Raw genomic sequence first — 24,865 nt, 5'->3', positions numbered from 1 at the left:
CATTTTCACCTTTACCTTCCATTAAAGAGGTACATGGGAGCACCATCTGAGCTTTGGGGGATTCTGCAGGGCAGAATGTTTGTTTCTCTCATTACCAGCTTAGAATCAACTTTCTCGGGTTTTGCTGAGTTACACAGCCATAAGCCATGGCCTTGTCTGTTACTTCTTTTCTGCCTGCCTTTCAGCATCTGAAATTTTTTTGGTGCTTTAGGGTTTGTGTCTTTAAAAACTCCAGTGGATCTTCAGAAGGGCGTGTTGGGCTTCATCATTTGCTTACTGTTACCAGTCTTCACCTGTTACCAGAATCAATGGTACTTTGTTCTTGTCATGTTAACACTCAGTTCAGAAGAATTAATCACTTCCTCCTTGACATACTGCTTCTTTCTTGGCTTTCATGATAGTGTCTTCTATAGGTTTTCTTTGTGTCTTTCTGGATCCTTCTTCTCTGAGTCCTTTGTTGCCTCATCTTTTGCACAACTCGTAAATGTTGGAGCAGTCCTGGACGTTGGCAGAGCTCGGGAGTGCTTGCCTCACCCTGCGTCTTCTCCCTAAGGAACCCTGCCTATTTATTCCTTAAATTCACTCCATGTTTACTGAATACCTTTTATGTGCCACACACTCTCTGGGCCCCCAGAATGGCAGGGAATCCTATGGGGAGGCTACTGCAGTTGTCCAGGCAAGAGGTGACAGTGACTTGGACCAGTCTGGTTACCATGGAGGTGGTGACATAGAGTTGTATTTTGGGTATCTCACGGCTTTAAAGATCTCTTCTCCTGTGGTTCCCAAACTCAGTCTCTAGACAAAGCTGTCTTCTGAGCGTCTGACTAATTTCTAACGCCCTGTGTAACATTTGCTTGTATGTCTTACCGATACTCCAAAACTAGCAAGTCCAAAGCTGAACTATTAATATCCCCATAAAACCATCCCCTCTCTTTCTCGGTGATTGGGGAAATACCTCCATCCATCCAGTTGCTCAGGTCAGAAATCTGGGAGCCACTTGTGATGCTATTTCTTTTTATTCCTCTGCCTCTAAGGTGTGCACACTCTCGTCACCCTGGTCTGGGTCAGTGATGGCTTCTCACCTCCCATTCCCCTCCTTCCCTTGGGGTGTTCAGGAGATGAAGGTTCCCCATTCACTCAGTGTCATCTTTGAAAATCAAAACAAGATCCTTCCTCCGTGTCTCTTGACTCTCCCTGCCCCGACACCATTCTCGCAAACGTGCCCGATTCACAGAATCTCCAGCACTCCCCATCGTACGCAGAGTAAGCCAGAGTGTCTAGCACATCCTGGAAGGTCCCGTGGGAGCCGCCCCTGCCTGCCTCGCATTTTTATCCAGAGCTTTTCCCCCCTTTTGCAGCACCCTGACCCACACTGCCCTTTTTGTTTCTCAGATGTGCCTGGTGGTCACCTCGGGCAGTCACCCGCACTGACCTCCCCCCTGAACTCCGTCCCCTGGTCCCGTGCTCCTTGCGCTGCCTTCAGTCCCTTCCTCAGCAAAGTGTTCCTGGAGCTCAGTGAGGTCAGGTCACCCCTCCTAGAACCTGCTCTGTCAGCTTATCACAGTCCATCAGTAAATACTCGTCATGCATTACATCTCCGTTACCCTGGGCCGGGTTCTGTGAGGGCAGGGACCATTTTTCTGTTTCTTGCCTCAGTATAACATGCCGCTGTCTGGCACATAGTAAACTTCTAATAAATACTTAGTTGAATGAGTGAAACAGCAAACAGACAGCAGCCGGCGAGGGTGTATGTGTGCTTCGTTGGCGGGAGCAGGGGTGGTTGGAAGCACAAGAGAAATCTCTCCCATGGATTCTGCAATTCTTTGGTGAATTAATGAGCTCCGTTCGGCAGTGATGTTATTTCAGATGTGTTTGGTTGCGCGCAGTCTTCTGGTTAACACCAGCCAAGTTTTTCTTGAGCTTTAATTTCAGTATTTTGTGTCAGAAAACGATAGATCTTTTGGAGTATGCTTAGACGAGGAATCATGCTGACGCGAGCTGTCAGTTAACCAAAACCCCCCGCACTCCGATCACTCTGGGTCCGCTGGTCATGCCCACGTACGCAACCGTCCTCCGTGGGCTGGGGATGAGGGCGTGTGACACCTGTGGGGTCCAGGCTCCTTCCCCAGAGGAAATCTGCAGTTGGGACCCTGTGAGGCCTACCCTTTCTTGGCCACCCTTGCAGTTTGGGAAGCCCAAGCTGGCTGTCCTATCAGAGCAAACCCCCCACCCCCCGCTGGCTAGGAACCTCAGAATGCGACTCCATTTCTTGGAGGTAGGTTCTGGAGGCCAGTGGGGATTTCCAGGTTTAGGGAGACAGCACGTCATAGGGGTGTTTAGCAGGGAAGGACTGCCCTCCGCTCACTGCCGCTGCTCCAGGGGCACAGGCCCAGCCCCGGCCCAGCTGTCCCCTCGCCCGCTCACTTGTGGGTCACCCACAGTAATGACACGGTAGGAGATGCCGTCGGAAAATCCCCGCTCCACTGCCGCAGAGCCCGTTTCGTATTTGTCAGTTCACTGTGGCAAGTGGGATTTTGTGTTGTTGTTTCCAAATAGAAACCACCGAGCTTTATTTGAAATGTTTTTCTTTCATTCTTTTTTGATCTGTGTTTTCATCAGTTGTCCTTGATGTGGGTTTCTTGTTTTGTTTTGTTTTGTTTGGAGGGGGAGGGGGCAGGCACCGAGTGAGATTCCAAACAGGGTTTTGCTTTTCCTGTTCTTTTCTCTCTCTCTTATCCCTCTTTCTCTCTTCCTTTTTTTTTTTTTTAATTTTTAATTCTTTTTTTAAATTTTCATCATGGAGACATCTCATTTTTAAGTTTTACTTGCGTACAGAGATGTAGCAGTTTACAGGAATGATAAGCGATGGTGTTTTCCCCAGCGACCCTGTGTTAAGGAAGTGTGGCATGATGACAGTCGCAGAGGCCCCAGGGGCGGGGAGACACACCCAGGTTCTGTTCTTCTAAAATGGGCCTGACCCCTCTAGGGTCATAATGTTTGTAAAGTGCCCTTCACATGGTTTTTCAACAAATAGATGTTGTCATACAAACACCCTATTAAAGCTGTTAATTCCTCTGAGAAAGGTGAGTTTTCATCGATGATTGTGCTGTCAATCAGTGGTAGGACTCAAATCATCATGATAATAAAAGTCCAGTCACTGAATAGGATAGGGAATCCAGAAACCGATTCCCACATACACAACAGAGGCCCCCCCTATAGCTCATCAAGAAAAGGAGGGTCTTTTCCATAAATGGGACTGGATTAATTCAGTTTCCATAATGAGGAAAAAATAACCAGCTACGCACCTCACACTCCTCACACACGTTAACTCAAAAAGAACCACAGACCCCCGTGTGAAGGTAGAATAGGAGTCCCCACGGGGCATCGTAGGAGAGCATGGTTATTAGACTGGGGTAGGCAAAGATTTCTTAAGACACAAAAATCGTAACCCAGAACTGCGTGCTGTAAGAGAAAGACTTTGCAAAGAGATTTACTTTGCAGATATCTCCCAGAGGACTTCTGTTTTAGTATGTAAAAGGGCTTCTACAAAAGGTAATTCAGGATTTAAAAGTGGACAGAAGGCTCATGGCATTTCGGGAAAGACAAAATCCAAGTGAGCAGTAAACGTGGAAAGAGGCCGGCATCGCCAGTTGTCAGGGAAACGGAAATGGGACGCACGATGAGAAACGCACCCGAGGGGCTGGTAAGAAGGGCCACCAGTAGCGAGCAATGGTGAGGAGCTATGGAGCAAGCTGATGAGGACGGAAACTGGAATAATCTCTTTGGAAAACTTTCTAGTGGAGTCTGCTGACCCCAGACCCCCACACCTGCCCTGTGAGCCAGCTTCCCACTCCCAGCGTGTGTCTCAGAAGGCAAGAAGGCCCACGTGGCGTGACTCGTAAGGGCCCCAAGGTGGAAACATCCCAAATACTCATCAGTCATGGAAAGGGTTAAAGAACCATGTTAACTCTTTCCATCTAGAAAAGCTTCTCCTGGTGGGTTCAGTGTCATCTTGCTTCGGCCCCGAGTTCTCTTTATTCCTGAGTCCCCAGCATTAAACAGCTGACAGGCAGTGGGTGACACTCTGTTCCGTGGTCGAGCTGACAGTTGAACGCTAGAAAAACTCCCCATGCTGCTTTAGTTTCAAAAGGTAGACTTCTGGTTTGGCTTCCAGTGATCTAATTCGGTTTTTTAAAGCCTCTCATTGGTGTCCATCCTGCTCACCTCGTGCGTTTGAAGATGTCGAACCGAGTGTTTCTTCCCAAGCAAAGCAAACAAGTGCACATACACGGGCCCGCAGGTTAGCAGAGGCCTCCCCGAGGCCCTGGGCGTGAGCCAAGCCCGGGGCTGAGGACTGGACTAGGCGCTGGTGCCACTCCCAGGCGTCTGAGAGGGTAACATGCTGCCTCCAGTGCCCCCACCCCCCCCCACACACACACAAGGACGCATCTAAATGGAACCATTCAGAGTGAAAGAGGGAAGAAGTCCTGTTTGTGTGGCTTCTGTGGTATCCTAGCAACCGATTCCCCAGGGCCTGGAGCTGATGGCTGGAGGAGTCCTGGCACAGTTATGAATGAGGCTTTCACAAAAGTGGGCCAGTTTCCTCATTCAGGTGTTTTGGCAAATAGATGGTTCTAGAAGGAGACTCCAACACTGAAGGAGACTCCTTCAGATCGTGTTACTTAGCCTCGAGTGATGTGCTTCTGCTTCTGCCATCTCGAAAATCAGAGGCTGGAGATGACAAGTGTCGTCAGCGCACGGATTCTGCGTCCAGCGGGCTGAGGAGCTGAGGAGCGGTGTGGCGGTTCCACCTGCCTGTCCTTGGGCTTTGTCTTGCTAAGCCTGGTTGGCCGCGTTCTTCCCCATCACGAAGGCCAGGGTGTGTAGGCTCTGCTGTATGTCCTCGACTTGAACTAAGAGCGAGGTGGCTTGAGGTTTATCCTCCCTGAAGTTAGGAAGTGGGAGTCCGTCATTCCCCGTGGTGAGGTGCCCAGTGTAGACTGTGTTCCCTACCAGCAGCCTCCTGCCCCCTGCACGCTCACCCTGGGCAGGGACCCGGGCAGGACCACCACCAGCGCACTGAAAGCTGGTGCCTTGGAAGCCCCTTCCCCAGACTGTCACATCGGCCACCTGGCCTTGCGATGACCCAGTGTTTTCTTAATTTTATTTCTCAGTAGTTACTATTAATGTTTTAAATAACACCACATAAAATTCTTTTGAAAACAGAAACAAAACTTTATATAGCTATTTACTGCCCTTAATTCTTAATCTGAGGGGTCCTGCACCTTGTGGCTGATTGATCTAACAGTGCCGCCCGGTGAGCATCCTTCAGGGAAAGGATGTACCTGGGAACGCGTATCAGACATTCTCACGTAAATAGTTCCTCCGTGCTAGTCTCCCATGGTGGTTGTGAGTTTGTTAGCCCACAAAGGTATTTTTAATTCTGAAACAACATGAAATTTTTCATGTCATTTTTTTCCTGGGTTTTTTGTTTTGTTTTGTTTGTTTGTTTGTTTGTTTTGAAGATAACATTTTCTTAGAGCAGCAGTTTCAGGTTCGCGACAACACTGAGAGGACAGTACAGAGATTGCCTCTGTTCCGGTCCCCACACGTGCACAGCCTCCTTTGCGATCAGCGCTCCCCGGCCGGGTAGGACACTTGCTGCGGTTGGAGACTGTCTGCGGACACATCACTGTCCCCTACAGGCCATCGTTTATGTGAGGACTCACTCCTGGGGTCCTGCGTTCTGAGCCCGGACGAATGTGTAGTGACATGTGTCCGCCGTTGTAATACACGGAGTGTCCTCACTGCGTGCACAACCGTCTGCTCTGCCCGTTCGTCCCTCCCCACCAGCACCCATCTTTTTTTTATCTGGAGCTCTTCCAGAATGGCCTGGGAACGTCGGAATGACACAGTACACGGCCACTCAGATCGGCTTCTTCACTTGCTGCTCAAGTGTCCTCGAGACTTCTCAGGTGTGACAGCTCGTTGCTTTTTTAGTGCTGAATAGTATCCCATCGTCTGCATGGACCAGAGACTTGTTTCTCAGAATTGCTCTGACTGTCTGCACCTCGGTCGTCTTGCACATGTCCCTGATGTCTGTCTCTACAGGATGTCGTAGAGCTTTAGTAATTCTTTGCATTTCAGGATATTTATATCTGCCGTATAGATTAGACCATAAAGAAATGTCTGAAACATCAGCCTAAACCTCACACATGCGACCGTTTCCTTCAAACACATCCTCTTGTGGGGCTGTGCTCCTAGTCCAGAGAACCCGTCTGCACGGAGCAGTGTGCACTGCTTTCAAAAGCGTACGCTGCGAAGTTTACCAGTCACCAGCAGAGCCATTGATTGATTGAATGTCATCTCTGTGCCCAATGTAGCATGCCCAATGTAGCACTCAAACTTGTGACCCAAGAGTAAGATTCTCATGCTTTCCTGAGTCAGTGAGGCACCCCACGAAGAAATCTTTTCTTCTTTGTGCTCTGTAATAAACCGCCTCTCTGTCCGCAGATGGTATCGCCAACAGATCGCATGTGACAGAGCCCTGGGGCAGTTGTTAGGCACAGTGGTCCCCAAGGATGAAGGTCTGCCTTCAGAAGAGCTAATGACTTGAGAATCTGCTGATACCAGCACATGAAGGGTCTTGGGCAGTTCCTGAGATGCATGATCAGTGCCTAAGAAGTAGTAGTAGTAGTAGTAGAAGTAGTAGTGGTGGTGGTGGTAGTATTTAGCTTAATGTATTTTCTTACAAAGTTAATTGTTTGCCAGTTTTTCTTTCTATATTCCCTTTCTTTATTAAAAAGAGCAGTGACACTTGGGTGTGTTTAGGATGTTAACAAATGATTTTTTTTAAGTTGTTGGATTTAAATACCATTGCCACACGGACTATGTATTCGGTAAAACACTTGAGAGATTGGGTTGCTGGAGTTTGGCAGAGAGAAATGTGTTCCAGGTAACCCTGACTAATGTCAGTATTTTTGCCTAAAATGACCTCGGTCAGATTTAGCAGTGACAGACGAGGGTCTGGGCCAAACATCGGTGTGCCGCAGCCAGCCCAGCACCGTTAAATAGTAACTCTGGCTCTTTTCTTTTGACATCCTCAGTCTTAGCAGGAAGTGTTGTGTTCTCGGTGCCACTTATTTTTCTAGAATCATCTGATTTAAAAAAAAAAAACAAAAAACAAAAAAAAAAAAACGAAAACCAAACAAACCTGATTGAGTGAGTGTTTTGAGTCTCTGAAGGAACAAGCTCAGGGAACAGCCGGCCGGGAAGTCCTTGTCAACTCCGTGGAGGAAGCTGTGTGCAGAGGCCCCGCTCGGAGACCCCTGGGAAATGCACTTCCCAGGCGGGAGTAGCAGGTGGGACGGAGGAGCCGCACCAGGGACCCCGCGTCCCAAGCTTTTTGTGTCTTCTGCAGACCACTTGGAGGACATACAGGGCCTGCTTCCTGCACGGAGTCGGCTGCCTCACAGGGGCGAGGCGTGCTGGCGACAGGGAGAGGGAGGTCTCCGTTCGCTCGGGCTTTCTTAGCCCCGTGGTTTGCTGGACCTGCATTCACCCCTTCGCTTGGACACTGGCGCAGATCTGAAGACGGAAACAGGAAGCTCGCTTGCAGGTATCCCCTTTCCCCATCTTAACCGGCCTCTGGTCTGCTGCACATCCTCTCCGAGGCAGAGGCGAAGTGCTCTTGGCCCCGGGGCAGCAGGCGTTGTGTTGTGGGTTGTGTGTCCCGGCCACCCCGAGAAACCTGCCAGCTCCCAGCCCAACAATGGTCATTGGTTTCTGTGTGCTGCCAGGAGAGGCTGTTTGAGGAGTGGACAGACCTTTTCTTCAGGGTTAACTGAGTACAACTGAAAACGGGCCCCGTGCTGTGAAAAAGCCTCATGGCTGGACGGAAGCCAGCCCAGAGCAAAAATAGGAGACGGCCCACAGTTGGGCAGCAGGGACCTAGCCCTGCACTGGAGACTTTTCACATGACCGCGCCGAGCCTCACTTTTACAAGAGATGCTTGTCTTCGTATTTGGTTCACGGCCGAATTTCTCGTTCTTACAGAAGCTCACAGAATGGTGACTTTGTCAGATGTGGATAAAGATCCATACTTTCTGGGTGAGGATAGGAAAAGCCTAGAAAAAATCAACACATTTTCTTCGGTTTTGGGGTTTTTTTTTTTTTTTTAGAGAAATCAGATTTTGTCAGAATCAAAACGACTTCTGTCTTTCTCTTCTAAAGCACTTCTAGAAGCCAGCCCCCTCTTATTCAGGTATTTCTTCTGTGTGTAATTAGGAAGCACTAGGAAATCCTAACAGGTTTTCGAGAAGGAAACAGAGGCAAAGGTGCCCAGCCGCCTCCCACCGGGCTGCCGGAGCCCTGATGCCCACGCACTGCTGTTCCATCGCTGAGACCGTAGAACCCACGGGATTCGGAAGGTTGGGGTGTCAGGGGCAGTGTTTCTTCGTACAGGCTAGTTGGCGGACCCCACACCTCTAGGCCCAGTTCAGTTGTCATGCTGAGTGTTCGAGACTGTTCTGCCTTGACACAGAAGGTGCTTACCGGGAAGTGGGAAGAGTATATAGGCACCGCTTGTAAAAGATTGTGAAGCAGGCGTGTGCGGAACCAGCTCCCCGGTGCGGACAGAGTCCTGGCCCGGCTGTGCCGAGCCCGCCGCCGCGTACGCCCTTCCCCAGTGGGCTCGCCTCCCCGCGCAAGGGGCTGCGGTTGGCCGTCTCCGGATCGGCTTACGAGGAGTCCTGGCCTGCGTTGTTTTGTCACCTGCCAGCAGACTCCCCCTCCAGATCACTGCCCACGGCTCACGGCGTTCTCTCCCGGCAGCAGCTTTTTCTCTGAGCTGTTGCTGGGCATTTAGGTATTTTAACTTGGGGGCTGCTACCGTCGATCATGAACGGCGCCACGAACATTTCTGGAATCTCCGTCTTGCAGCTTGTTTACCTTGAGCGTGCTCCTCCGTGACGCCACACTCAGAGCCGGCTGTACCAGTGTATTCTCCCGTGCTGCGTGCTCCCTGGCGCTTGATAGGGACTTTAAGATGTTTGCTGTTCCGACGCACACAGCGCGCTTCCGGGATGCTGCGCGAGACGCTGTCCTCAGTCACAAGCACGTTTTGACACTTGCTGACCATTGGGACTTCTCGTGTCACAAAGGTGCCACCAGATACTTTTTTGTCTCTATTTACATTTTCTTTCCTTTTCTTCAGTTGAGACATGGAAGCAGTTCCTGTATTCAGGGTGTGACTCGTTTGTTCGTTTATGTGAATTGAAAGTGTCTCTCCGATCCGTGGCTTGTCTTATTTTCTTGTTTTTTATTTTTCTTAGGTGTCTGTCTTACTGAGAGGTCAGTGTACTATGCACAACGTGTGGGTGTCCCCACATACGCACACACGCCACAGCCGTCACCCAGAAGACCGGTCCTGTCCCCTGGAGGGCTCCTTTGGGCCCCTTCTTACCCAGCACCACTTTCCAGAAGGAACTCTGATCTGACTTCTGGGGTGCTTGGTTCTCTTCCCTCTGTGGTTAGTGGGTTTGTGTCTCACTGAGACCCTGAGGCTGGAAGAGCTTCTTTCTGTACTTTTGCTGGCAGCTCTGTAGGTCTGCCTTGCTGACAGATCTGAGGTCTACCAGAAGCTCATTCTTACCAGGCATGCAGCCGGGGTGCAGGTTTTCATTGTCCTCCTGTGCTTCTGTAGTCGCCCTACCACGAGAAGACCTTCCTTTCACCCCTGGCTCTGCGGGACACGTGTCACTGTCCCATAGGTATGATTCTGTTTCTGTTCTGTGTTCAGAAGATTGGCTTTCCATGGTTCCTACCTGATACCGTCTTCATTGTAGTACACGACCGTCTTGACAGCCGGGAGAGCCAATTTCGAATGTTAAACAGCCTTTCCTGCACGATCCTTTTCCTGTGTTGCTGGATTCAGGTCCCTGGTGTCTGTCATCACTTCCATCTGTGGATTCTGTCTGTGTTTCCTGCTGTCTGCTCGGGTACGCAGTGGACACTGTTCTCGCTGCTGGGGACACAGTGCTGGCCAAGGAGGAGACGCCCTCTCTGCTCTCGTGAGGCCTGCGGTCTGCTGGGGGGTACCTTGAGGACAGGTGCTCAGATGTTCCTGGCAAAGAGAGGGCTCTGTAGTGAGGGCTGGCTTGAGCAGGGGTGGGGAGGGGGTGCCTCTTCCTGACCTCCCTCCTCCCGGCCTCACCCCGCCCATCAGCCCTTCCTGATTTCCCTCCTGGCGCACTGGCCTCCCTCTTCCACTGGTACCTCCGGCTCTTCCCTCTCCCAGGCCTACACCTGCTGCTGCTCGACCTGGGCTGCTCCCCTGTGTGCACTGGCCAACCCCTACTGGTTCATCCAGTTTGAAATAAATTCTGTGTATTGGAGAGAAGTCTTCCATGATCCCAGTTCGAGCAAGACCCTCTTTCATTGTTTCAGCTTCTGCTGTCATGTCGCATTGGGACTGTGATACTCAGCTGGAATTCCGTGCTGCTTTCCACGAATGTTCACGAAGGTCAGCAGCACTGTGGCATCAGCCCATCCCCATCCTGACTCGATGCTTCTGGAGCACACAGGTGCGTGTGCGCAGATACACCGTTTCCGCTCCTTCGTCCTCCATGGTGATCGCCGTTGCCCTGTCCCCTCGTTGAAAAGTGACAGAGGGAGAATGAAGAAACCCAGGAATGCTGCTGCATTTAACAAGACCCGCATGTGCCATCAGATGCCGGCGGGCCACGGATTTCGGGGACGCACTGAGCAGTCCCGTGGGTAGCAGTCAGAGAACTGACTGCTTCTGACAGTTGAATGACGGGGTTTTTCCTGACACCGGCGAGTCTAGCTCTCGCTGTGGCCCAGCTTCGTTGACCGCACGGGGGCTCCCTGCAGCAGAGGCAGTGGCGGCCGGCCCGTGTGTCTAGCAGAGCTAGCCTCTTGCATCCCGGGCCTCAGGATTTTATTTAAACCCCATGAGCACTCTGTGAGACAGAGCCTGTCAGGACCCCATTCTCCAGAAGAGGAAGTGGAGGCAAAAAGGTTTTGTAACCGACCATGGCTCTGCGCTCTGCTGGTGAGAGCAGGCATGGCCTTTAGAACCTGTACTTTCTCACTCCGGGAGCCAAGAGCTTCGTCTGAGTCCTGGATTAGCCTCTGACACGCTGGGGAATGTCGTCGTCCCCTCACTAAATAGGAGAAGTTGAGACAGGGGTCATGAAGCCCCAGGCCAGACAGGAGCCGGGCTTCCACAGCCTGCCCGGGGCCCTCTGCTGTCCCTGAACAGTGCTGGGCGCCAGGTGCTGTCCCTGCAGATGACCCAAGCAGCTTTACCCTGACAAGCTTGTGTAAACTGCCCAAAGTCCCGCATCTTTGGAGATGGCAGCGTTGGGATTTGAGCCCAGGCCTGTCCTGTTCCACAACCTCCCTCTGGCCCCTGGGGTCCCCTCATGGACCCGCCCCCCCAGCTTCCCACACTTGCCTCTCCAAACCGCTGTCCGCACAGCTGCCCAGGAGTGTGTCTTGAATTTTCTGCTTCGCTCCTGCCGTGGCTTCTAATTGTACTGGAATAAAACAGAGATGGCTTACCGTCTCCTGAACGCCTAGGAGGTGCGGTGTCCGCCTACCTCGGCCCCGTACATCTCGCTCCAGCCACTGAGGGGCCCCCTCGACGTTTCTTGGCGCCACGGGCTTGTGCGCAGCCCCCAGCCGTCTGCCCGAGCTCGCTAGGTGACTAGGTGACCGGTTTCTTTGTCTCCCGTGGGCCTCAGCCTGGCAGTGCCTCCTCACGCGTCCTCCACCACTCCTGTCCGATGCGTTGGTCTCGGGAATGTGGGTGCTACAGGGGCAGGCACGTGACCATGCTGGGAGCTGTGGTGTCCCCCGCACGGATGCAGTGTCTTCCCGTCTGCTGCGTGGGTGACTAGATGGTGGTTCAGTTCTCCGGAAGCCGGCTGTGGGGCCAGCCGCTTGTCTGTGTCTACACCCTGTGCTCGTTCCGGGGTCGTGCTCAAGAAGCATGTTGGTGTAGAGGTGGAAAAACGTGTTGGGGTATTAGGTGTCTGAAACTGAAGGAGATTTTACCCCCAAGGTGAAGTAGCCAGTGTTCTCGAAGCTTTAAGACAGACAAGTGTCCAGGAGGAGCTTTAGAACTTAATGTCGCCGTCACAACCAACTATGGCCTTTATATCATCTGGAGGGTCCATGGTAGTTATTTCCAGTAACTGTGGAAGGTATTTGCACATGATCAATGTCTGCTGGAGGTCGCCGTCACCTTGAAATGGATCCAGCAGAGCTCCTCCCATAACAAGGAGGAGCCAGCTTCTGGCTCTGCGCTCCGCTCTTAGCTCGCATGTCAGTGGTGGAAACAGAAGCCAACGGCAGGAATGAGAGCCGCCAGCCCCTCCCCTGCTTGGTTTGCAGCAGGCCACCCAGCATCTGCAGGGAGGGCCCCCCTGCTGACTTTCTGGAGTGTGGCAAGGAGCAGGGGAGAGGCGCGCAGGACGGCCATGGGGTACCTGTGGAGCAGACTGCCCCCAGGTGACTAGTGACATCTGGGCCAAGGACAGTGGCAACAGATGCTCGGTGCCTAGTGTACACAGTAGGAGAAGCCTCCTTGCCTCTCCGTGCCCGCTGTCTCTCGTCTCACGTCTGCCAGAACCCCACACTGTTCGCTCTTCTCCTAAGCCTCAGTAGCTCGGCAGCATCTCTGACCCTTAGCTGTGCCTCCGTGACGTGGGACGCCGTCAGCGCTAGGCCAGCCCTGGTCTCCGTCATGTAGATGACACTACTTACTCTTCCTGCCCCAAATACTAATTTAATTTGAACTCTTCGTTGGCCGCTTCCCAGGTAATTTCACAGAGGTGGTCGCTCTAGTATGTCCCAGCCTGTCCTGTTTGGGATTTCTTCGAAGAGACAGGGACCTGATTTCAAGTGTCAGGAAACCTAGCCGCCTTTTAACGGGTGGTATCGGCAAAGTCTAGAAGCTCATGGTCAGAGTGAGGAAGGCAGACCCGCCCTTCCTGCAGACCTCTCCCCCTGCCTGTGCGCCCGCTTGCAAGTGCTTGGAAGCCACGTCGCCACATTGCTCCGACCCTGGCTTGGCCCCTTCTGGTTGTGTGACCGCGGACAAGCTCGAGCCTCTGTGTCTTGTGTTCTCATCAGTAAAATGGGGTGGTTGTGCGCCCCTGTGGTGGGGTGCGTTTGTAGAGGATCAAGTGGTCTGACCCTCTGCTGGGGTTCGGTCCTCCAGCCCAGCCATGCTCACGTCAAAGGCAGCAGTAATGTCGTGTTTGAAGAGAAGTTCATTTGAGGCAGCTAGTGGCCCAGCGAGTCCCTTATCCCGAAGGGCACAGCGCACCTGGCAAGCGTCCTCTTGCCCAGCACACGGGGCCTGGGGCCTCTGGGTTGTCTCTGCTGCGCTCCCTCTGCTCACACGCGGTCAGTCCTCAGGGCTTCACGATCTTGGGGGCCAGCACAACCTCTCCTGCCTCGGTCTCCACGTCAGCCGTGGCCACCTCCCCCTGCAACACCAAGCCCAACTCCGAGCAGCGCTGGGTGTCCGCATGTGTTTACTCAGTAACGTCTCACACATGGTCCCAATGGTGCGGAAGACTCCAGGGAGAGAGCAGGCAGGCACCCACGGCCCTTCGTCCAGCCAGTCCGCGTCTCTCTCTGTGTGCCGGGAGCTCCGGGGACGAGGACAGCAGTCCCTGCACACAGGTGCGCACGTTCCCCAGAAGGACTAAATATTTTCCCGGTGACAGCAGCCTGAGAAGGGGCACCGAGGGGGGGGTCACGGAGGGGAGGGACACCCAGCATGAGGGGCTCTAGAGGAATCCTCCCCGTGCCATTGAGTCTCTGGGCCCTGCCCACCATGTTCGGGCCCGGCCGAGCACTCGGCATGTGGGGGCTGGGCTGGCATCTCAGAAGCGACATTGGAGGGCTGCCCCGGATACAAATGGAACGGCTTCGTGGCCCCAGAAGCCCTTCATGTGGTTTAAGTTAGAAGTGGTATTGGTTGTTTCTGATCCCAAAACCTGTTGTGTGACACGGACGCCAGACTCTGACTCTTCGTACCACACTATGCTTTCAAGTGGCTGGTAAGATGATTCCAGAATACGTAATGGACGAAATTAGTCTCAGGGCCGTAGGATCCTTTACCACCAAACCCCGTGGATGTGGGGTACCTGCCGCGCGGCCCTCACTCGGCCACAGAAGCTTTTGGAGTGGGGAGGGAGTGCGTGTGGTGACGGAGGGCGGGTGTCGTCTTCCCGTCACCCCCGTGCCAGATGCACGGGCCGGCTGGTCACGGCGACAGCGACGTCTTCTTTGCTCATCTTGTATGTTGGGCCTTTCTACATCTGGGATTTGTAAAGGGCCCAGAGCGAGCTGCCGCCGAGGACATGGGGCCGGCCATGTGGGGTTGGAGGCACGGTCCAGGCTGGGGAGAGGGGAGGAGGCCCGTGAGGTGGTCACTGTCGGATCAGCCCTGGAAAAGCTCCACTTATGGAAAGTAAATTGTGCGCACTGAGGACAGAGAACGTGCTCTTTGTTTCAGAGTCACTGAGGGAGTAAGAGAGTGCCGATTTGGGTTAGGCCCAGAGAGAGGATGTCTTTGGTTGACATTTGCATGGACACCGAACCGTCCGAGTTGGTTTGTTTTCCTGGGCCTTGTCGTCCGTACTTCCTTTGAAGTCCCGGTTCCCGAGGGATCTAGGGGCCGGCAGACAGCCTCTGCTTTCAGAGATGGTGTTTCAGGGATGACTCTTCCCTCCGAGAAGATGAGCTGCTCCTTCTCGGAGCACATACCACCCCCAAGTATTACTCTATGTTCTTCAGATGGGGCCTCTGATCTGCAGACCCGGCAGGGAGCCGCCCCCCGCCGCCCGGCTCTTCCGGCAGCATTCTTGTTTTTACCACTCCCGGGATTCACAACTAGCCGGTAATTGGCAAATAAGAGAGGACGCGTCCATCCGTGTGTAAATGCTGTTAAGACACGAAACACTGCAGGGCCCGGGCAGCAGGAATTGGCACGACGCTGAGACACGGGAACCACAGATGTTCCCTCATATTAAAATACAAAACTGTGGAGGGAAGTTAGAAACCAGATCGACCAACGATTTGGAGAGGGAAGAGGGAGCCAAATGGCTGGTTTTGCGATGGTTATTGGGCATACGGGTTTCCAGCAGCGAGACCCCCGGATACAGTCCACGCTAGAGAGACTCCTACTCTAATTTTCTGATGGAGAAGAGTGTGTCGTTAGCTGAGTGACACATGAGTGTGAAGAGCGGAAGGTAATGACCGTAGACGGGGGGGGGGGGGCAGTGAGGTGACCTATGTCGTCCTTTGGAGGTGGAGGCAGCCTGTGCAGGAGAAGCGTGGGTGGCTTTGGGGAGGAAGGCTGGTGGCGGTTTCTGGGTCTGTCCCTCCTCAAGGACCTCCTGCCCGACCGCCTCCCCTGCTCGGCGTCCGGCTAAACTGCCACCTCTCCTGCCTCCGCAGCTCGGCCCCTGCTTACCCTCCCAACGCCCCTGAGCCGCGAGGGCTCTTCCTCCTTCACCGCCTGCACCCGGAAGTCCTCCTTGGTTTGCGTGAGCTCCTCCTCCCGCGGAAGGCTCAGGGGAGCCCAGGGGTCCCCAGGCAGCAGTTTGGGAAGTGCCACGTTTTCCCTCAGAAAGCGAAGACTTGGAGAGCGGGGCTGAGGTTGGTTAGGACTCAGGGAACGCCCCCTCCCACCCCAAACACGCCATCCCCGACACGGGGACGGCTCCTCGGGCTTGAGCGGCTCGGAGGAGGGCAGAAGCAGGTCACCGCAGCGGGAAGAGAAGGCGCTCCTCCGATGCCACGGCCCGTGCTGGGTCTTGGGCTGGCAGACATGACATATTGAGAAGTATTTTGGTTTTTAGCAACGTAAAGCATTTCCCGAACCGTTTTAAACTAAACTCCCTTCTTGCACTCTGAAAAATTCTGCAATTTTACCAATTCTGTGAAGATACTAGTTTAGATATGGAGCTTGTGTGACACCATCCTCCTCTTTAGCAAAGATTAGTACTGATTTGGGGGGAAGCCTGCTTACAGTGCACTAGCCTCACTGAACGTCGTCTTCTCAGACCAGCCTCATAAAAGATTTTTCATACTCTCTGCTCTATGAAATAGTACACTTTATTAGGCACTACATAAATCCCTTGCCATACGTGGGCTTGTTGTCTACAAGTAATGTTGAGGAATATATCCTGGAAGCAAAAATTAAGTGTAGATTCTAAAATACAGTATGTCTGTTGGATATATGCCTAGTAGAGATTCTATTAAATCTAGATGTATCCATTATACATCTATATACACACAGTATATAAAGCATTGTATTTAGATAGGACATATAATATGTATACACATCAGCAAAATCTTTTAATATATTTAAATTATTTTAATTTAATGTAAGTTTTTCGATGCTAGTACTTTTTTTTAAAAGATTTTATTTATTTATTTGACAGACAGAGATCACAAGTAGGCAGAGAGGCAGACAGAGAGAGAGGGGGAAGCAGACTCCCTGCGGAGCAGAGAGCCCTATGTGGGGCTCGATCCCAGGACCCTGGGATCATGACCTGAGCCAAAGGCAGAGGCCTTAACCCACTGAGCCTCCCAGGTGCCCCTAATGCCAGTACTTTTAAAAGCTCATTTATAAAATTCAACAGATACCTACTGATGTTTTCCATGTTCTATGCCAGAGGTTGGCCAACCTTTTCATAGGTATTTTTGGCTGTGCCCACTCTCCTGTCTCTGCCGCAGCCCCACAGCTCAGCTGTTGGAGCAAAAAAGGCAGCCAGAGTCTGTACATAAATGAATGGGCATGGCTGCGTACCAATAAAACTTTACTTATTCTGGACACTGCAGTCTGAGTTTCAAATAATTTTCACGTGTCACACACTAAGAGTAGTCTTGATTATTTTCCCAAGCATTTAAAGATACAAAAACTAAACTTGTGTCTGCACAGAAACACAAACCCTAATTTGCCGACCTCCGTTCTCAGCAATCTTCAGCTAGAGAGCCAGAGCTTGACCAGAAGGGAGTCCCTGTCTTCCACCCCAGCCCCTGCGTTCCCATACAGCACAGGGCTTTGGAAGTGCCTCTGGTCCAGTAACTGAAAGATACTGCCTTTCTTAGAGGGAGTCTTCCTCGTCGGACAGTTCCAGCTTTAGTGTTTACACTCACCTGACTTTAAAGTGAATTTGGGGCGCGCCTGGGTGACTTAGTCATTAAGCGTCTGCCTTCAGCTCAGGTCTGGATCTCAGGGTCCTGAGAGCAAACACCACTTCGGGCTCCCTGCTCCGCGGGAAACCTGCTTCTCCCTTTTCCTCTGCCCTTTCCCCCTCCCTGGCTTGCGTGTACATGCGCTCTCTCGCTCTCTCTCTCTCTCTCTCTCTCTCGAATAAATAATCTGTAAAGTGAATTTGACACATACATGTGCTAGCTAGTAATAGCCTTGCTGTGCGGTATTTTTTCCTAGATCGTGTCATCTGCCGGCCCCCATTTTTGTGGCCCGTGAACACCTCATCACCTCGCTTGTGCCAAGCCACAAGGTTCGGTGCTGGGCCTGTGTCTTTCTGAACCCGGGGCCGTGGCTCGGGTCCCGGGAGCGGCCTTCACCTTCCCAAGCTCAGCAGTCCTGAGCCGCTCGGTCTTTGTGCTTGTGCCTGTTTCCAGACACCGGAGCCCTCCGCGGAGGAGCCGGCTGGCCCTGTGGCGTCCTTGCTCGAGGTCGCTGCTGGCAGGGCCCTTTCAAGGTAGCTCTGTAGCTCCCAGGCTCACGCCTTGTATTTGCAGTAGCTATGGAAACTTTAGAAGCAGTCTCTCTAAAGCTGAGCACACAATAAAGCACTTCACGTGTTGGTAGGATTAGACTTTGGAAGATGTTTAGTTTTCTCCCCCACTCTTTCTTTCCGTCTGTCTCTTCAGAGCGGGAACAAGAGGGCCATGTGAATATTAACTGGGACTCGCTTTAATCTCCCTAGTGACACTCAGGGCTGCCCAGGGCTCCGGGCTTTCAGGGCGCTAACAAGGACTGCCATGCATATTCATGAGCTGGGCTCGTGCGTGAGAGCCCGCCCGTAAGGGCTGTGTTTCAGTGTTTCTCTTTTCAGAGCGAATTTTATGAAAGACACAACCACTCAATTTGGTTTTTTAATTATCATTAAGTGAGAGAGCCCAGACAGCAGGCCTAGAATGTTCTCCCGAGAAATCGGGGCCCAGTCGAGCACGTCTGTGTGGCACTTAATCTGTAGCCAGACAACACCGGCCCGGAGTGCGGGCGCTCGCGGGGGCCGGAGGGGCAGAGCGCGTCTTTCCTCTTTGGCCAGGAAAAGTGTGTGGCGGGACGCCGTGCTCCGCCTCCATGAAATCCTCCTCTTTTAAACAAGTACCATTTTCCTTACATAAGAATGTGAAGCGCGCATTTAAGTGCAGAGGCGGGCGGTTTTGTCCTCTGGTTATTTCTCACGTTCAAGGTGTGCCTAGGAGCCGGCTCCCGCCTGTGGCCCTGCTCCGCCCTCTGGCCCTCTGAGCACCGACTTTGGAAAACTACAAAAATGCCTCTTAGGCTTCAGGCTTTTCCGCCTGGTCTGCTAGGCTGTCCATCTGGGGGCTGTGCCGGGGGTCTGTCCCCCGAGAAGTTCACGGCTTTTGCGTCTAGTTCCTGGCGCAGTGCTGGCCGCGCCGGCAGCAGCGCCCTTGCCAGGTCTGTGCTGCTCTCTCCCGGGGGGTAGACGGGGCGGGCGTGTCAGTGTGGAGTGTCCTGGCGCTGTGAGGGTGAGGTGCTACGAAGCCACGGGGGCAGGATTTTCACAAAACGCCTCGGGTGCCTCAGCACCAGGAGCATGACGTCTGCCCACGTGGTGGGAATCCTCCTGGGGGCTGTTGTCCCGACCCTTTGCTGACCCAGAGCACGAAGCTTTCTCGCCTGGGCTGCATGTGGACGGGTTTCCTATCTTCCCCTTCCTCCAGCCTGCAGAGCCCTGAGTCAGGAAACCACCCTGAGAGCAAGAGAAAAACACGTTTGTGCGGGTCCCGCCGTGTCCCCACGGCCCCGCCCACGTGCTGAGTGGGGAGATGGCACTCCTGGGGTCACACGTCGTGCAGGCCTCGCACCTGCGCAGGAAGACTTCACGGGGTGTTTGGGTGGACGCACAGACGCAGACCGAGGTCACTGGTAGTGTTCGCAGCCCACTTGGTGTCAAGGGTGCCTGGCAGGAGAGGGACGCGGTGGCCCTTGGGCCGGGGTCTCGTTTGCCCAGTAACGGTTTGACCACTGCCGCTCTGGGCGGTAGTTCATTCTCCAGAGACATCCTGCCTTTCGCCTGGCAGCATGAAAGGCTGGCGCGGTTCCTCCATGACCGAGCCACACCCCCCACCCCGTTTCCAGGAGCTCTGGGGCATATAGGGGGGTTTCGGGTTTCCTGCTTTCAGTCACATTTCAGTGAATTACCAGGAAGCTTTAGAAAGAAGTGCTTTGCTTCCTATCATTGGCATTCAGGAATTTGACACGTGAGCTAAAATAGTTCAGTCTTCTATCTGTTCTTGCCTAAGTTTACCCGTCGGTGGTTGGCTCCTTCAGTCAGGTCTCCTGACCCTGCTTCTCCCTTTCCATACAAAAAGTGAGGAGGTGAACCTGTAGAGTGATGTTATTCTTGATGAGAAATTGCTTGCAGCACATGATTCATGGTTCAGAAATTCACTAACGTGGTAGAAGTTTTTGTCCACAATCCTCCCTTTTATTCTTTCTAAACTGGTGTAGAATGGGGGTCCGGTGATCGTGGAAAAGGGTGAGAACGTTACAGTTAGGCTTTGTGCATTCGAGTATTTTTGTCTCCAGAAAGGAAATAACAGCCCTGACGAAGGTGCTGGGCCTTCTCAGCGAAGAATGACAGGTAAATGGCAGAAGGATGTTCTCCCACTGAAGGGTGACGACTAATTACAGAACCGGCATCAGCTGGGCACCACCCATTCCGACTCTGTGCCATCTGGAACAGGTTAGTCATTTATCCTCACGAGTGCCCCTAATGAGAGACCTCCAGGGAGCAGAGGGTCACTGGCCCAGCACACATCTGCTCACCCTCTTCTCGGGGCTGCCCGCGCCCCCAGGCGGGAGGGGCAGGGACCGTGGAGCGTCTGTGATCAGGGGAGAGCTCGAAGGCCGTGCCGGGATTGTGAACCAGTGTGGGCGTGTCAGAGGGACTGGGAGGGAGTAACTTCGTAAAACCCCTGAAGATCTGTCCTGAACATGAAGGTCGTGTTTCCTGCACCTCCACCATCTGACCTGAGTGGAGAGGCTCGTTCCTTACGGTCTTACTCGGAAGTTACGGGGCTGGGGAAGCAGTTTGATTGGCATTCTGTCTCAGAGTCTACAAGAAAGAGCCCCAGGCTTTATTGAAGCCTTTCTCTGTAACCTCATGTCCAGCGAGGGGCCCGGCCTCGCCGCTGTGCTGGGAGCCAGGACCTTCAGGCTAAAGAGTCTGATACATCGTGGGGGGGGGGGACACAGATACCCCATTCTGACATCAGAAATGCCGGCACAGGAAGCATGTGGCAGTCAGGGGAAAGGGACTGTTTGTCTTGCCAACGTCCATCCGATCGGGGGCAGGGAGGTCTTGCTTTCTCAGAGAAAGTGTTTACTCCCCTGGGTGTTTGCTGTTCCCCTCTGGACCAACAGAGAGTGCCAGGCCCGCTGTTCTGGGCATCGCTTTTGTGTCCCTGGATCCATGAGTTGGTACCCGGTTTCTCTGCAGTCTTTTCTAGAACAACGTAGGTTTAATGCTTTTCTGAGATTTACACAGTTCTTGGTCACTCAAGAAAAGACCTTGCTAACTAACACAGCCGTCCTGTCTTCTTCTGCTGTGGCCGATGCTGCCCAGACGTGGCTGGGTGCAGATGAAGGCTGGGTGCAGCCAGGCCAGAGGACGCAGCAAATCCTTCAAAGGCTTTCTGGCTCCCTCCTTCAAGTGCAGCCGAATGAGGGGAATTCTGTGCTGACTGCTAGGGAGCAGTTCTTTATAACGGAGCTGGCTTTGGGCAAGACGAGTCTCCTGTCTGCTTCCCACTTGGCATCTTCATGACTGACACCGTCGTGTCTTCTTCCCCGGCGGCTCAGCACCACGGGTCTCTGCGCGCGCGCACGCGATCAGAGTTCCGATGTTGCTTCCCTGCTCGTTCATTCATCAAATCTCGATCAAGTACCTCCCCGTGTTGGCCGTCACGCGGGCGCACACGTGGGTGCATACACGCGGGCGCACACACGTGGGACACACATGTAAGTGCCTGTGTTCCCGCTTTTTCATTACTCCCTCTTGGGCGGCGTGTCCGTAGCACACGCTCCGTGAGAACGTGTTCGCTGATGCTGTGTCCCTGCCCTCCCTTTCCCGTCACGCTCACGTGAACCTCAGACACGGGGAACCGTGTCGGCAGATTCCTTCACTCGGCCCCCAGTTCTGACCCAGTGGGTGGTGTACGCCATCCGCAACCTCACCGAGGACAACAGTCAGAACCAAGACCTCATCGCCAAGATGGAGGAGCAGGGGCTGGCGGACGCGTCCCTGCTGAAAAAGATGGGCTTTGAGGTGGAGAAGAGGGGCGACAAGCTGATTCTGAAGCCTACTAGTGACCCGCCACCACTGGTGAGTGTGCCGGGGCCCCCTCTGGGTCCCAACGCCTTGTCCCCTCGGCCTGTGACAGGTTTGTTTGTTTGTTTTTCCCAAAGATTTTATTTGTTCATTTCACAGACAGAGATCCCAAGTAGGCAGAGAGGCAGGCAGAGAGAGAGGAGAAGCAGGCTCCCCACTGAGCAGAGAGCCCGATGTGGGGCTCGATCCCAGGACCCTGGGATCATGACCTGAGCTGAAGGCAGAGGCTTTAACCCACTGAGCCACCCAGGTGCCCCTAGATGATTGATTTTAAACTGCTCTTCTAATGAAGCATTTTAAAGCCCTACATATCCCTTAAACATTACTTTACATGCATTTCAAGAATGTTCATACATTTGCCTTTTCCTTATCATTCAGATGAATCTTTTGAATTTCTGGAGAATATGGCTGGGAGCACTTTACTTTCTAAAATGGCCAAGAAAGCCTGAAATTTAGTTGCCAATAATTTGGGGGTTTTTTGGTTGTTGTTGTCCTAGCTTTATGCTGCTGTTGTCTGAAAAGTTCAATAGAAAAATCATATCAGAATTTTTACATGGTCAAAGTGTCTGGATTTTCTGGTGGAGAGAGGGCTACTGTGAAGAGAACAGGCATCTCCCTGTCGAATGCTGGGCGAGTTGTTCCAGGTTTCTCTCTCAGCTCTTGACCAAAATCTGCTGTTTCCCCACCCGCCTTGGATGACTCTTAAAAATAGATCTGTTATATCTGTCATTTTGTTCTATTTTGTTTCTTCTTAGTGAATGGGCTCTCCATCAAAATACCTGAATTTTTGGAATCTGTTTCCTGGATTTTCCGTCTTCTGCAGTATGTGAAATCGCAAGTGTTTGAAGATTTATTAAGTGTAAATTCAGGAACACGTGACTCCTTTAGATAATAGAGTTCGATGTGGGTAAGCTCGAAAGTGAAAGTACCTGAGTATCCTGTTGTTTCTTTGCTTTAGAAACTGTCTGGTTTGCCTTTGTCCCCATGGATACAGTGTGCGTTTCAGTAATACATTGTACTTACTGTGGCAACAGATAATAAATTCTTCTTCTCGAGGGAGGGTGCATCCCTTATTTGGCAAAGCCTGGAGCATTTGATCGGATTCCATTTGTTCCTTCAGATGGCGAATCAGCCCGGTTCCTTTTCTTCTCTGCCTGTTGGGTTTTCCGCACTCTGGCAGGCAGTTGAAGTAGTTTCTCACTGTGATTAATTCTAGCAATCTCTTTTCACCCTTTCTGCCTTTCCAAAACATTGACAAGACTCATTTCCAGCTAATTAATTCGAGAGATGCTGAAGAATAGAGAAGCTCGCTCTTCATTTTAGGGACTGGGCTGTGCTTGTCACTGAGCCTGGCCCTGGGGAGAGAGTGGGGAGAGTGTGCAGGCCATTAACTCTTCTCTTTCCAAATCACCCGGGAAGAGACCTCCTGGGCCATTGTGCTCCCGGGGGCTGCCTGCGTCTGTGAAGAGGACTTTGTGACAGGACCACAGGATTAAAGAGATTCCTGGTCCTATTCACTTTCAAGGACATGGTCTCCTGAAGCACGCCACTCCAGGTCTGGCCACGGCTCCACTTTGTGGAATTGCTAAAGTAGCTTTGGGGAGCGGGAGCAGATTTGACCCTGTATCTCTGAGCATCTCTTTCTACCCACCCCACCAAATACGTACTCAGAGCTGGAGCTGGATTAAACGAGCACTGGAATTTTAGGTCATTGATGTAAGCAACAAAAGCTCTAGGAGGGAGGTCATGTATGAACATTCCTGGACAGCCCGTTACTGTAAGCTCTCTAGAGATTTTGCACAGTTCCTGTTGAATTTTCCAAAATAGAAAGATTCTGCCAGAAGCGTTAACCGAAATACTGATCGTTCCAGAGTAAAGTGCTTCCGACGTTTTTTGTAGTCGTCCTTTAAATGGCTTTTGTAAAAACATCTCAAGTATGTTCAGAATGAAATAAAAGTGGTCCCCTGTGCTAATGTACTCTCTATGTCCGAAAAAACGTCAGCTTCTAGAATCGTGGTCATCTGTGAATAACGTTTTTTCCCTCTCATTTATGACACTCCATCAGTAAAGAAGCCTTTTGCAAAATTTAAAGTGCACGAAGAAGTCATTCTTTCCCGGGACACAAAGAGTTAACGTCCTGTCCTCTAAACAGAGGGTCCCCCCCCCCCCCGCCACAGGAAAAAAAACCAGTGGGAGTCCCTTTTTCCTTTTAACAAGTTTGCAATAGACATTTCTTTTTCTTCCCCCTCAGTGATGTGTGCACACCAGTGGAATCAAGCAAACATGTCGGTATAAGCCATATGATAACAAACACAAATAAACAAAAGGGAGCCTTGTGTGGGAACACAGAAAGGGGTAATGGCTGTGTGTTTTCTAACTGGGAAATGTGGGACTCGCACAGTGAAAACATGCTGACGGCTGCACTGTGGCTGCTTGGATGCCCTGGCTGGCTGAGCCTCCAGCAAGACCAGCAGCTTCCCTGTCCTCTGCCAGGGGCTTGGCCATTCTGAGAGCCTCGTCTTACATGCTTGCTGCAGAGGATTAAATCACCAGCTCAATCGGTCATTTAGAAGAAGAAGAAAGGAAGGCAGGCCAGCCTAACAGCATTTGTAAAGGGACAGAACGGTCGCAGCAAGTTCCGTGGCTGTATTATTGCTTCCAAGAGCAAACTAACAAAGCTGTTCAATTTTGTAGCCTGTTTCGTTATCAGAGAAAGTGGGGGAAGCCTGTTCTGCTTGATACTGAGTCCTAAGTATTTGCAGAATGGTTTTTAATGCGTTAACAAGGATGTTAATATTTCAAAAATACTTACTATCACCATTCTAATAATATGCTATTATAATTTGTCCGTATTTTATATGTGTGTGTATGTCCCTGTGAATACACCTCATAGGGTTGTTAATGAGGTTTTTTGAGGAGCTGATCTAGAGATACATTTTTGTTCAGTAACTTTTGAATCTAGCCACAGAGCTTGGAAACAACTAAGAGATGCCCATCTTCGAAAATTGAACATAGAGAAGTGGTTGCGGTCATTTGAGCTACAATTAGTACATTTTAAATAAAAAATTAACATGTTTTGTGTGTGTGTGTGTGTGTGTGTGTGTGTGTCTTACAGCCAATATCTACTGAAGGCATCAATATCCTGTTCTTTTACCAACACCTGGGATTTAAATGTTACTGAAATGTCATCACGCTCC

General features: G+C 51.9%; 1 protein-coding gene across 1 annotated transcript in view; it reads left to right on the top strand.

Moving 5' to 3' along the window:
- The window catches only part of ATXN10 (ataxin 10), a 159,685-nt gene extending 136,040 nt beyond the window's left edge, over positions 1 to 23,645 (top strand). Inside the window, exons 11-12 of the mRNA XM_082739628.1 lie at positions 21,475 to 21,662; positions 22,424 to 23,645. Coding sequence (XP_082595754.1) covers positions 21,475 to 21,662; positions 22,424 to 22,426 — 191 coding nt within the window. The 3' untranslated portion in view covers positions 22,427 to 23,645. The remainder of the gene's footprint in view (positions 1 to 21,474; positions 21,663 to 22,423) is intronic.
- Positions 23,646 to 24,865: the final 1,220 nt, after the last annotated feature.

This window comes from Mustela nivalis (genome assembly GCF_964662115.1).
Source record: "Mustela nivalis genome assembly, chromosome: 7".
In the NCBI taxonomy this organism is placed as follows: Eukaryota; Metazoa; Chordata; class Mammalia; order Carnivora; family Mustelidae; genus Mustela; species Mustela nivalis.
The sequence above is the reverse complement of the archived record's forward strand: the minus strand, read 5'-3'. Positions and strand labels throughout refer to the sequence as shown.